At 38.1% G+C, this 13,643-nt stretch overlaps 2 protein-coding genes across 2 annotated transcripts in view; both read left to right on the top strand.

Annotated features, from left to right (window-relative positions):
* The first annotated feature begins 205 nt into the window (after nucleotides 1-205).
* On the top strand, nucleotides 206-4,973 carry BBS5 (Bardet-Biedl syndrome 5). The gene is made up of 7 exons (XM_009078969.1): nucleotides 206-338; nucleotides 1,342-1,437; nucleotides 1,855-1,917; nucleotides 2,553-2,687; nucleotides 2,794-2,877; nucleotides 4,627-4,650; nucleotides 4,756-4,973. Exons 1-7 carry the CDS (start codon nucleotides 222-224, stop codon nucleotides 4,855-4,857), a joined length of 621 nt encoding a protein of 206 aa, XP_009077217.1. The 5' UTR covers nucleotides 206-221; the 3' UTR covers nucleotides 4,858-4,973.
* Nucleotides 4,974-6,969: 1,996 nt separating this feature from the next.
* Nucleotides 6,970-13,643, top strand: part of KLHL41 (kelch-like family member 41) — a 9,011-nt gene continuing 2,337 nt past the window's right edge. Inside the window, exons 1-4 of the mRNA XM_009078958.1 lie at nucleotides 6,970-8,224; nucleotides 10,935-11,092; nucleotides 11,182-11,289; nucleotides 12,134-12,319. Coding sequence (XP_009077206.1) covers nucleotides 7,115-8,224; nucleotides 10,935-11,092; nucleotides 11,182-11,289; nucleotides 12,134-12,319 — 1,562 coding nt within the window. The 5' untranslated portion in view covers nucleotides 6,970-7,114. The remainder of the gene's footprint in view (nucleotides 8,225-10,934; nucleotides 11,093-11,181; nucleotides 11,290-12,133; nucleotides 12,320-13,643) is intronic.

Raw genomic sequence — 13,643 nt, 5'->3', positions numbered from 1 at the left:
AACAGTAGTTAAAAAAAGCCTTAAAGATAATTTCATTCAGGTAAAGTGAAATATAATGGATTATGTTGAAGTTTTAATAGTACTCTCATTTTTGTGCAACATGTGATAAGGAAAGTTGCAAATGTATAGCATTTCATATCTGTGCTAAACAGTAAAGGATGGAAAACACTGAACTGTAATGTGTATTTTTTCTCTTTTGCAGAGCTTACGAAACGTCTAAAATGTACCGTGATCTGAAGCTGAGGAGTGCATTGATTCAAAATAAGCAACTGAGATTGTTACCACAGGAACAAATATATGATCAAATCAGTGGAGTTTGGAATTTATCAAGTGACCAGGTATAGTGAAAAATGAGACTGTGTTGACTATAGACAAGTTAAAATGTTGTATCTTTCATCTAGCAATTGTAGTACCATAGTTTGGTAACCTCAGAGGAATTACCCTCAATTCTGTTCATTAGCTGATGCATGGAGAGAAACTGCTCCCATGTATTTGCTACTCAGTACAACAACGTCTCTTTTTTGGCAACCTGAAGTCCACATGACTTGCCCAATATGCAAGGAAGTAGATACACAGTTCCTATTAAAAAGGTATATTGACAAGTCTAAAGCTCCATATCACCCTGAAATAAACTCATGTTTACAAAGTGCTCTGCTGAATATTTGTATGTTTACATGCAGCTTTGACTGCAGCATTAAGACTGTATTGTCCTTTGATTACTAGAAGTTGAAAATATTGAAATAGGAATCTGTCTTAAAACCAGTAAAAATAAAGACTTTAAGATAAAAATAGAAAACATTTATTATTTTGCAGGGCATTAGTTGCAAGTGTTTCCCGGAGCCATTAAACAAAATGGGAGATGATATTTCTGTCTGTGTAATTTTAGTCCAGAATGGAAATATGATTCATCCTGACAAGCTAAAAAGTTCTTTCCTCTACATTCCCTTGGCACACATCTCCACAATTACCTAAGTTTAACCCACATGCCACTATGCTTATGCTGTATGCCAATTCCAGATCTGTACAGTTAAGAACCCTCTCTGATGCTTCGTGTATTCCCATGAGGTTGGCTGTTCTGTAATTTGATCCTGCTCTGCTGCAGTAGTAGGTACTCCCAGCTATTTTCACTACTCAGGTTCTGTATCCTTTAAAGATTGGATCTTGCTTCCTTGCAATCAGTAGAAACATTTTGACTGGTTCTGGTGGGAAAGAACCAGGCATCTATTTAATGAAATACAAAGCAGTACCTTGCTTTTGTATAAGTGGATAGCAAGAATCACCACATTTGGAAAAAAAGGCTCTATGCTTAAAAGCAGTTTTAACCCACCTTTTCTTTAATAGGGAAATTTGGGAGCATTTTTTATTACTAACGTGAGAATAGTTTGGCATGCAAGTATGAATGACAGCTTCAATGTCAGCATACCATATCTACAAATTGTAAGTATCTTAAAACAATTGTTTATAAAATGATTAGGCAAATGTTCATGTCTTCAGTTAAAACTCCTAGGTCACCAAAATTAACATTTCATATCCCATATTCAGGGAGGAATTTAGTCTTAGCAGATCAACCACAGGGTAGATTCTTTTTTTCTCTCTCTCCAGGCTAGTTGGGGGCTTTCATGCATGGGTACAGGTGTTGAAAATGGCTTGTGTTTCAAATTTTACAAGTATTTAGTAGAAAACACTTTTCCCCGAGTGTTCAAGGATTCAGATCTGTAATGGGAGAGAGTGCTGGGAGCCAAGCTTCCAGAACCAGCAATTGTAATTAGTACGGTGTAAAAAAAACAAAACAAAACATATTTTTATCAAATAATTCCAAAATTTTAAACTAAGTTTTTACCTCTTTGCTATTAGCGTTCAATAAAAATGAGAGACTCCAAGTTTGGCTTGGCACTTGTGATAGAGAGCTCTCAGCAGGTAAGAAGCTATAATAGCCTCTTTTTATTGATTACATTTTTCTATACAGTGTTTCTGTAATTCTGAAATGTTATGGGACTACTTTTGAGGTACTTAGCCTTGTGTGTGGCCTTTGGAAAACTTAGTTCTCTTTGCACTGTGTAAAATATATGTTAAGGTCAATATGGCTATTGTGAGTTACAGTTTTTCTAAGCAAAGCAACAATAGGGCAGCATGACTAGTTAATAACTGTAAAATACAGTGGCTTCTGACAGATTATCTTTGGGATCTAGTTAAATACCCTTAATTAAGACAACTGTTTTAAATCTTTTTCATTTGTGTATCTGTTTTGCTGTAAGAGACAAAATTATTTTTCTTCAACTTGACCTTAATCAGAAATGCTTTTAACGGTGATTTTATTGTTAAGTGCATCTGAAATCTTTAATAACAACATCAAGGTCTAGCAGACTAAACATTTGCTGAGTAGCTACGAATAGGTCACTGACATCACTTCTGAATTTGTCCCAGCCTTGTTTGCTTGTGTTTTTCTGTGTAAGAAATTTGTTCACCTTTTATATAATGGGATAACAGTTAAAAGCTCATAGAGAAACACTGACACTAATAAGTTGATGTTTTCTTTTTTCTTGGTTATGTAGAGTGGAGGATATGTACTTGGTTTTAAAATAGACCCAGTGGAGAAACTGCAGGAGGCAGTGAAAGAGATTAATTCACTTCACAAAGTTTATTCAGCTAATCCTATATTTGGAGTGGATTATGAAATGGAAGAAAAGGTACTCTGCTTACTTATTTTGAGTTAGATACAATACTGTGTTAACAGCAATAAAAATACATTAAACCAATGTGTGGATTTACTTACTTCAGTGTTTTAATTTGCAGCCTCAACCTCTTGAAGACCTAACAGTGGAGCAGGTTCCAGATGATGTGGAAATAGAATCTGATGAACATACAGATGCTTTTGTGGTAAGCAGATCCACAGACAACAAAAAAATGAAATAATTCTGGTTTGATTATTCAAATGCAAGCAATGTGCAGCTGTAATAGTCTATTAAAAATAAGCTGCAACTGTACTTTCTATATTTAAAACACATCTACATGCCTTTTATTAAACATCCTGATTATTAGAGGAATTTATTCTGTTTATGAATTTTTAACTAAAGAACAAACTATTACTCAAAATAAATAGTAGTAGGTATTTAAAGGAACAGTTGTGTGTAGTTTCTCAACACATGAAAATCAGGAGTAGCTTGAAAACCAGCAGTATAATATAATCAGATAAATTATAGCAAAACAAGTCTTCCTTCTCGTGGAGCAGATTAATAGATGGTGATATCTATATGTTCAACATTCATCTAAGATTCAAACTTGAAACTTTTGTAGAAAGGCAGCAATAATTTTGTACTAGTATGTCTCCCGCTGTTTCAGGAAGGTTTACTTTGAAATGCATTAGGTTGCCTGATAACCTTCTTTTGAAGAGTTTGCAAATTTACTGTGCAGCCCAGTGACACCTGACTGTGACTGACTGCACGGGTAGACTGCACATATTTCTAAGTGCTACCCTTGACACATTGACAACTGGCATGTTTTCTTACTAATCTCTGAAGTCTTGTAAATTAGCAGGGCTAGCACCAATCTTATTTTCACTTTTTTTAATTTTGCTGTCATTTACTAATGCAGATAAGCTCCTGTCTTTTCCTTTCCATCTTTCCTTGGTTTTTTCCTTTTTTGTTTTCATTTTTGCCCATTTTTACTCAAACTATTTGAAGATCTACCTTTCCCTTAAATGAAGATCTGTTTGCTCTATTGGTGTCTTTGTCACCTTGGTTAAATAACTGTGCTTTGCCTATTCTAAAACAGTAACTGGAAGCTGTAAATGATTGGAAGGTGGTTGCTGTGAAGACATACAGATTGTCCAGGACCCAGGGAGTGGCTACACACCAGTATTCCATGAATGAACACTTGACATTGTTCTGTGGAGTCGTGTATAGCTTGAGATCCATCTGAGCAGGAAAACACTTTGTTTGCTGCCCCTCACCAGTCCATAGGGGCAGCTGAAGCAAAATTGGGCTCTTTTTGGTAAATAAGATCTAGAGCCTTCTGGTCCAGAGATTTCCAGAGCTGAGGATATTTTCAGAGATGTGATATCCTGAAGAGTTTGAGCCTTAATTTCCACACACACAGAGTGGAAAGATGGTATCTCTTTCCACATCTCTGAGTAGAAGAATTTGGTTAATTGTTCAGCTACTCTGTGTTCATTTCTTAGATTATGATGTTAACAGAATTTTGATATTACACATTTTAAGCTAATTTTTGAACTTGAATAATGAATGCTGCTGCCTGAGGCGGAAGATATCAGGATACTTTCAGTTTGTCTTCATATTAACATTTTTTTCTCTATGAAGTGTTTGTCAGTGTAACAATTACAATATGAAAATGTTACCATTTGAAAATCTTTGTTTATTGTGATGGAAAACTCAAAGATTGGTATTTAATGAAAAAATAAGCACCAACCCTTGATACAACCCTTGTGTAAATTATTTCAGCATAGAAAAGACTCTGATCTTGTTTACTAAACAGAAGTAAGAGCCTTCCGGACTGGATTGTTGCAGAAGACTTAGCAAATACAGTTTTGACTCTAAGGAATTATTAGCAGGTTTGGGTTTTAGAATATTGTTTTCAAGGTTGCAAATTCTTTTTTGCTTTCTTTTGCAGGCGTACTTTGCTGATGAAAACAAGGTAAGAACACCTTTTTCTCATACTATCAAATTTGTGTTGTTAAAAGGGAATAATGAAATTAAAAAGTACCTTTATTTTCTCTCTTATCTCATGCATTCAAAAAAGCAACATGATCGGGAACCTGTTTTTTCAGAAGAACTGGGACTGGCAATAGAGAAGCTAAAGGATGGATTCACACTCCAGGGACTCTGGGAAGTAATGACCTGATTCAGACTGGCACATGTTTGTTCCCTAAGCAAGGGAGGACTCGGTTCTTAGTAGGTTTATGAGATCTGTAGAAGAGAATTTAGAAATACCAGAGTAGCAGAGAAGAAATATGGCAAAGCTAAAGAGCAGACAAATATTACATAATATGCCCTCAGGCTATGTCATAAAGGAAGGATCATTCAAAAACTCTGTATGCTTAAAAGCTTTGCTTTTATTACGTTGCTTGTGTAAGTAGTGGGAGGACAGCCACTCTCTAACCAAAGGGCCAAGGCCACAGCTGGGGGGAGATGTGCTGTCCCCTGCAGGCAGGCAGCTGTTCCACGAGCCCCAGAAGCCCCAACCCCTCCTCTGGTCACAGGCTGTAAGGACCTGAGAAGTCCCTCTCTGTCAAGCTATAAGCACCTGGAAGTCCCTTCCCACTATGTGCATGGTGGCTGGGATTGCATTCCAGCTGCCAGTATGTAACATGTCATGCCCCATGTTTTCAGACTGCTTTGTGAGTGACTGATTGCAGACCTTGACACACTTGTAGCACAGGTGTTTTCAGGATTGTATCTGGCAGGACCAGCCATCTCATCCTGCTTCCCTCCTCCCCTAACAGCACAGGGTCCACCATGGTGTTTTGGCCACCATTCTATGGCAGATAGCCACCCTTTGTTTACAAATTCATGGTTCTTGTGTTTACACACTGGCTGCCAGGCCCAGCCACTGCTTGTCATTTTGTCTAGAACTGTGTCAGAAAAGGAAGCTTTTTCCCCTGTACATGAAGACCACTATTTGAGACAGGGCAGTGTGAGGTATGTAGTTTGGTGCTCAATTTAAAGCATTCATGAATTTATTATATAGAGTGATGTACTTTCCCATAATGGTTATGTCTAAATTAAATTTCTATAACTTGTTTAATGTTGTGCAACACAGAAATATTGTCATACACAGAACATGTTGTATCTAGGCATACTGGCTGTGTCACTGCTGTGGTACTGTTTAAGAAAAAGCAGTACTGTTCCAAATAAGTTTTCATGTCTCATAATTTTGTTAAACGTTCAGTACATATCATTCCAAGTACTTGATTGTAATCCAGATATCCTCATACAGTTGTTTTGTTGAGTTTTTCCCTAGAGCACTTTTAAAAGGAATGATCTAGAAAAGGTGCATACACATAAATAGCTTCTCTGTCACTAGACCTTTTATGATATTATGTGTCCAAGAGAAATGAGTCATTTATTGCTTAAAGGAAGACACAGCTACTATGTTTTCTCGTGAGATAAGACCTCTGCGCTGTTTTCTATAAATGGAAAAAGTCAAATGAGCTCTCCTCTCAGCTGCTGTTTTAGCAGCTGACTGTGATAGTAAAGTAGCTAGAGTGTTAATATATTTGTGGTTGTAAAAAATATTCCAAGGTGTATATTTGAATGAAATGCTACCTGTATTGAAAAGCAGTCATTATTTCAATAAACTTTGGTAACATTATACCTTACATTTAAGTAGTTGCATTTTGATCCTGTTTCCATTACATTCAAAGAACATTTTGCCATGTGGGTGGAGACTTCAGTTTGAATTATTTTGGAAAGCAGAACTTTACCTGAATAACATGTATTTTATATCTAAACAGTAGGATTTGCTTTACAAATAAATTCAACCAAATGGATATTACGAAGATACTCAAAATTAATTTCAAGGTCTTACTATCTGAAGAAATTACATACAATTATGTAAAAAAATAATCTGAGAGCGTAGACAATTGATGCAACGTTCTGGAGTTTTTTAGTATGTTTATGACTGCAGCAATGAGAGGTATTAAGCAACTTAGAAAAAGCTAACAGTAGTTGCAACTGTCAACTCGGTTAAAAATGTTTCTATTTCAGAATATTTAGTAACATGCATATGTACAATCTTGCTCATAGCTGTCTCACTGAAGGTCAGATTCTGCTGTCTTTACTAAGTCAAATAATTTTTTACATTGCACGTAATCTTATTGATTCAGTGTGGAGAGTGATGGCAAAACCTGACCATAGTGACTAAGAGCAACAGTTGCTTCTTTCAGTCTTTGACAGCTGCAAGAGCAACTCTGTTTTTCCAAACCATCCATCCTAAATTCCAACCTGTAAGACTATGTACCTATATTTAACTAGCGAGATTAAGTTGCAGAGGCCTCAGGCAGGGCAAAGCACATTGGTCTGCCTTTTTTACAGACAGACCTTTGGACAGACAACAGCTAAAGCTTTCTGCTCCCTCCCCTTTCCCAAGTGTTTGCAAAATGGATTCCCAAAGGGAACTCACTGAAGAGCTCAGACTTTACCAATCCACCCTCCTTCAGGATGGCCTCAAGGAACTGCTCGAAGAGAAAAAGTTTATAGATTGCTCTCTAAAAGCTGGTGACAGAAGCCTGCCCTGCCACAGATTGATTCTGTCGGCATGTAGCCCTTATTTTCGTGAGTATTTCTTATCTGAGCAAAATGAAGAGAAAAAGAAGGAGGTAGTTTTAGATAATGTCGACCCTAACATCCTGGATATGATTGTCAAATACCTTTATTCAGCAAGTATTGATCTGAATGATTCTAACGTGCAGGATATTTTTGCTTTGGCCAGCCGCTTTCAGATCCCTTCTGTGTTCACTGTGTGCGTCTCCTACCTCCAGAAGAGACTTGCTGTTGGTAACTGTCTGGCCATCCTTCGGTTAGGTGTTCTGCTTGATTGCCCAAGACTTGCATTTTCTGCCCGTGATTTTGTTTCAGATCATTTTGTGCAGATCTGCAAAGAAGAGGACTTCCTGCAGCTTGCCCCACATGAACTGATCTCAGTTATCTCACCTGACAGCTTAAATGTAGAGAAGGAAGAACTGGTATTTGAAGCAGTGATGAGATGGGTCCGAACAGACAAGGAGAACAGAGTAAAGAGCCTAGGGGAGATTTTTGACTGCATACGTTTTCGTCTTATGCCCGAAAAATATTTCAAAGAACAGGTTGAGAAGGATGATATAATTAAAAGCAACTCAGACCTTCAGAAAAAAGTAAAGATTGTTAAGGATGCTTTTGCTGGAAAACTGCCTGACTCTAGCAAAAGCACAGAAAAGTCAAACAAAGGGGAGGTGAACGGTGATGTAGGAGACGAAGACTTACTGCCTGGCTACCTAAATGACCTTCCCAGGCATGGCATGTTCGTTAAAGACCTAATTCTTCTGGTTAATGACACTGCTGCAGTAGCTTATGATCCTCTTGAGAACGAATGCTACCTGGCAGCCCTGGCAGAACAGATTCCCAGAAATCATTCCAGTATAGTCACCAAACAAAATCAGGTCTACATTGTTGGAGGACTGTATGTGGAAGAGGAGAACAAGGATCAGCCTTTCCAGTCATACTTCTTCCAGGTACAAGCTTTATAATTGTTGGTGCAGTAACAGCTGCTTATAAGGGTTCCTGAAAAGCATTCTGAGTCCCTGCAAGGGAGTTGTCTAGTTTCTTTGGTGATGGAGATAAATATTGAGAGAGAGCTATTCCTGTCTCAGACAGAGAAATGAAACTGAGGGGCTTGCATCTCCTCTTTCACGATCAACTTCTGGTGAGATATCAGAAAATATTAAAAGAATTAATATATTCTACCTAGGCACTGGCTTTCATTGTTTAAGGCCCAGATGTTTCCTGGTACAGATATCTAAATTAAAGCACAGTAATGTTTTTGTAAAAAACCTTTTCTATATTTCTGTTAACTTCCATGGAATTTGGAGTGCTTTAGCCAGTTTAGATCTAATGAGATACCTTTCTTTTTTGGCTTCTGAAATACTTATATGATAGCAGTAATGTGAGTATTTTAAGTCTGACTTCTGTAACTAAAATTGCAGAAGTCCTTTTGTCATATCTACATTTGAAAGCTAAAGGACATTCTAAAATACGTCATTCAGAGGCAGAAGGTTTTTTCCTTGGCAAACTGTTGGTGTGAGTACACTAAATGCCATATTTGAACTGAGTGTAATTTTATATCTTTGTCTGAGGCTGATTAATACCAACACTAACTCCACAAAGTATTTCAGAATAATTAGCAATAATACAATTCGTGATGCTTACACCATAAACTAAGTCTGTTGTGTTTTTAGCTACATGCTTTGGGGGATCTTTTAACTATTCTGTGATGAATTGTGCAATATGCTGCTGGCCATGTCCCGTCTTCAGACACATTGGCGTAGAAGAGTAAAAGTAGGTCCTGCTTCAATATGAAATAAAGCACAGTGATAAGCAGTGATAGAATTTTAAAACCTTCAGATATGGAAAAATGCAAATATTGTTTATAGGAGTGTGGGTCACTGATTTCACACACCATGAAAGAGTTAGTTTCAGGCCTTTGGTACGTCTATGAGAAGGAAGTCAGTCGCTGGGGAGGGATTAACACTATTTCCTTATGTAGGTGTAAATCACTAATCACTGAAGTGCAAAACTTGTTACAGAAATATGCTTCTAATAGAAATAATATGTTGAGGTCATAATGTATATATAGTTCAGAACTGGATAGTCTTAAGTCTCAGGCTGCTAGAAAGGGGCATCTGAAAAACTAAAGCTCAAGACTGATTAAAAATTGATGAAGTTTCCAGAATCCTGCTTTGGAATCATAGAATCATCAAGGTTGGAAGAGACCTTTAAGATGATCAATTCCAACTGTTATGTCTACATCTGTTTCCTGAAATCCTGCTCTTTTGCTTGTCATTTTCAAGCTTGCTTGCTGCTGCTATTCCCTATAGTTAAAATACTTGACTGCATTACTTATGTGGCTGTTGTTCCTCCTATAATATTAATGTGGTGTCAAACCAATTTTCACTTGCTGATCTTCCTTTCTCTACCAGTGAAGCATTGTATTTGGTAGCTCACAACCTAGGAGAGAACAGGGCTGCCACTGGCTCGAAATGCATGACTAGTTGATGCCCTGTCAGCAGTAGGTATGTCATGTTCAAGAGTGCTGCACTAAGCAAGCTGTGATCTGTGACAGGTACATATTCTCATTACACCACCCAGATCCATTTACTGGGGAAATCCATGCCCACGAGGTACATTGTACTGTTGCAGTAAAACTTGCTGTCCAATAGGAGTGGTCTGTCAGGTGTGGGAGATGCATTTTAGCATTGAAACCTCCACTGTGGAACATACTTGGATGTCACAGAGCTAAACCCAGAACTGATTACTTTGACTGAACTTTCTCTTGCTTTCACACTCATACAAATACACACCCCTTCCCCTTCCCTTCCCAACATGAAGCAAACCTATATGCAACAGAAGAGGGAAAATAATCTTTTACGATAGTAGAAATCATTCAGGTTCAATTGCATGTTCTCAGATCAAAACAGAAAATAAGCACCACAGTTCTAGGAAAATACTCTTTTATTTTTTCTTCTGTCTTCCTGCTGCTTCCTTTTAGGTGTTTTCAGCATACTGGATGTGAATTAAGACAACCATGAGAGTATTTCAGTAGGAATGACCTCAGTATTATTGCCAAGGGAGCTGCAGTGCCTGCCTGTTTTACTTAAGAGTGAAGTCTTTATTCATTGTGTCTTCAGAGATCTTGTGAGCTTTTCAGGGTATTTGTGATGAAACATCACATCTATTGCTATTGGGATTGCAGAAGAAACATCTGTGCCATTTGCCATGTGATATTTCATGATCATTAAGAGGAACCGTGTGAGCATGTCTGGAATCTCATTGTAGCAATGAGTACAACTAGCTAAACGTACAGGTGTGAAACGGGAGGAGTGTCTGCTCCCTTAGGCAGGAAGAACCACTTGTTCTTTCCAACATGTGATAGGGAACTGGGAGTGAGGGACCTTTAAACAAGGAAGAAGAGCTTAAAAATGAAGCAGAGAGACTCTGTGAGGGTGAGCAGATGCAAAGAGAGCTAGCTGTGTGGCACTGACTCTGCTAGATCTCAGCACCATGGGCAGAAGTCATCATTTGTTAGCTGCACTGAGAGAAGGGCAGGGTGTTCAGGCAAGCAAATTTACTGTTGAGAGACACTGAGTGCAATTACATAAATTCTACATTGTGTAGATTTTTACTCTTTGCTTGTCCTAACTCTTCCTGTTCTGATGCTCTTTTTAGCTGGACAGCATCGCTGGTGAGTGGATCGCCCTTCCTCCTCTGCCGTCGGCCAGGTGTCTCTTTGGGCTGGGAGAGTCAGACAACAAGATCTATGTAATAGCAGGCAAGGACCTTCGCACTGAGGAGTCACTAGATTCAGTACTGTGCTATGACCCTGTGTATGTTTAAAATTCAATTATGCCCACTGAGGACATGTAGATGACCTGTTGTTGGTTAAAAGAGCCTAATGGTGATCTTCTTGTTCCAGGGGAATGAAATGGGCTGAGATCAAAAAACTACCCATCAAAGTATATGGCCATGCTACTATCTCAAACAATGGATTGATATATTGTCTTGGTGGAAAAACTGATGATAAGTAAGTCTCTTAAGTCTTTTCATGAAAATTTCTAACTTTATTTGTTTGGTCCTTAATAGGTTATACATCCTCACACTCAGAAATCAGTGTTTCCTTTTTTGCATCCCTGGATTAAGGTTGCTAACAGTCTGGCAGAGGGGAACACATTATGGCATGTAGGATGTTGTTTTTGTGGTAAGGTAAATTACATATAAATAGTAATCCCAACTTGTTATTTTAATGACCATACCTATTTCCAAGGCAGATTTTACTTACACTGCAGACACATTAGTAATACATAGCTATGAGGACCCTCACTGGAAGTATTCTTTCCTTTCAGATGGAAATACCTAGGTGCCATGTCTCAGGTTTTCCAGTTTTCTGACCTGTGATGCCTGTTATATCTTAATGGGTATAACATTAGGAAAATCAAAGTTTTTCACTCACACTGAACACGTGGTGGTAATTTTTCAGTGTTTGTACAGGGGATATTTAAGATACACGTTTGTCAAATCAGCCAAAACACCCATCATAATCTTCCTTTTATAACCATTGCCCTACAAATCCATCTGAATCCACAAATCCATCTGAATAGAGTATGCTGGGAAAGGATGTTATCTTTCTCCTCCGAGGTATAGTGAAATTGCTGCCCTGTGTAATGCAAGGAGAATTTAACATTTGATTTAGTTCTGTGGATGTGATTAGTGCTTTGTAGACATGGCAAGGATTCCCAGATTAGATACAGAATCTCCAGGGGAGGACAGGTGACATACATAAACCCACACAAACCACCTCAACTAGGTCTTGCTTGGAACAAGCCAGAAGTTCATAAGAAATGATCACAGGTTTTCTTTTTCCTTCCCAGGAAATGCACTAATAGACTATTTGTGTATAATCCCAAGAAAGGAGACTGGAGAGACTTGGCTCCAATGAAAGTGCCTCGCTCAATGTTTGGAACAGCTATCCATAAGGGCAAGATTGTCATTGCAGGTGGTGTCACTGAAGAAGGCCTTACTGCATCTGTTGAAGCTTTTGATCTGACCACCAATAAGTGAGTGGAATATTCAAGCTATTTTAAGCAAGTGTTTTATCAACTAGGCTTTTAGGAGCTCTGAGGTAAGAGTCACAAAGGTGTTCAGGTACCTGTACTCCCACAGAGACACTTGGTCTGCAACAACAGCAGCAGCTTACAGAGCCCATCTCTGGCCATTTTTCCTGCCCCCACACACATTTGCTAGCATAGCTACATTGCAAAGATGCTCACTACCCTCTATTTTATGTCTGATTACTTTCCCAGTTTAGCTGACCCCACAGCCACAGAAACAGGTGTGCTGCCATAATAGGGAAGAAGTGGGAGAACAGGAAAGGGTCATGCAGTCTAGCTGAAACAGCACTGGCACTAAACATGAAATACCAGTTTTTAAGAGAAATTGGGTGCCTGAAGAGGACTAGGCTCAATGTCCTTTAGGTATGTGGCCTTGTGATGGCTTGCTGTTCACTTACCTTGTCACAGCAAATACTGTTTACCACTGATTAGTGACAGACAGATAGTTCTGCTTACTTAACATGAAAACTCTGTGAAGACTTCAAATTTATGTGCATGCTCTCACATACTATATAGAAAAAGTAATGACAAAAGAAAGTAAGTCATACCTGAAATTAGTTCACTTGTTTGGTCTAGATACTCTCCAATATTCTGCACAGCCAAAATCTTTTGCAGTCAGCTTTCCTCAAATCTTTATGACTTTCTAGTTTATACCTTCTGCATATGTCTTTCTAATCTTAATTTTCTTTTTTTTTGTTACTTTTCCTTCCTATCACCTTATTTACAAAGTTTCATTTCAAATAGTATCGGTAAAGCTCTATTATAAGAGCTGACTTATAAGTGGTCCTGAATGCACCTTAATTTTATTAAATAAGCACTTCTGTTATATATGAGCACATGTGGCTGTGTTGTCTTCACTGGCAGGTAGCATTGCAGCCATCAACCTCGTAACAAAAGCTTTAACTTCAATGTATGCTATCCCAAATAGACTTGCTATAAAAGCTAGCAATACGAAATGTTAATTATTCAAGAAATAGTGTGATGGAACTTTGGACTTTACACCTTCTATAGAAAGTAAAGTAAAGGTTACCTGTTACCATGATGTCTGGCACATTCTTCTCTTGATGTTCAGAAATGTGCAGCTCATAGTCTGAAAAATCTGCAGATTCTTGTCTTGGTCTACTCTGTTTTGTTACAGTCAAGTCACATGAGCATGAGAGACAAATTAGCCTATTAATTTTAATGCTGAGGTCAGCCAGAAGTGGATGCTTCTATGTTTTGTATGTTCATAGGTGTGAATAACTCAAATGGTTATGTCAGTGCCACTTGA

The sequence above is a fragment of the Acanthisitta chloris genome, unplaced genomic scaffold (genome assembly GCF_000695815.1).
Source record: "Acanthisitta chloris isolate BGI_N310 unplaced genomic scaffold, ASM69581v1 scaffold40080, whole genome shotgun sequence".
Classification (NCBI taxonomy): domain Eukaryota; kingdom Metazoa; phylum Chordata; class Aves; order Passeriformes; family Acanthisittidae; genus Acanthisitta; species Acanthisitta chloris.
The sequence above is the reverse complement of the archived record's forward strand: the minus strand, read 5'-3'. Positions and strand labels throughout refer to the sequence as shown.

What these genes read in the sequence shown, in the direction of transcription:
- BBS5 (XM_009078969.1), top strand. Translation starts at nt 222, where the DNA reads ATGTACCGTGATCTGAAGCTGAGGAGTGCATTGATTCAAAATAAGCAA. An exon ending in GCATACCATATCTACAAATT is followed by an intron (nt 1,438 to 1,854) that starts GTAAGTATCTTA and finishes CTTTGCTATTAG; the next exon opens with CGTTCAATAAAAATGAGAGA. An exon ending in AACATACAGATGCTTTTGTG is followed by an intron (nt 2,878 to 4,626) that starts GTAAGCAGATCC and finishes TTTCTTTTGCAG; the next exon opens with GCGTACTTTGCTGATGAAAA.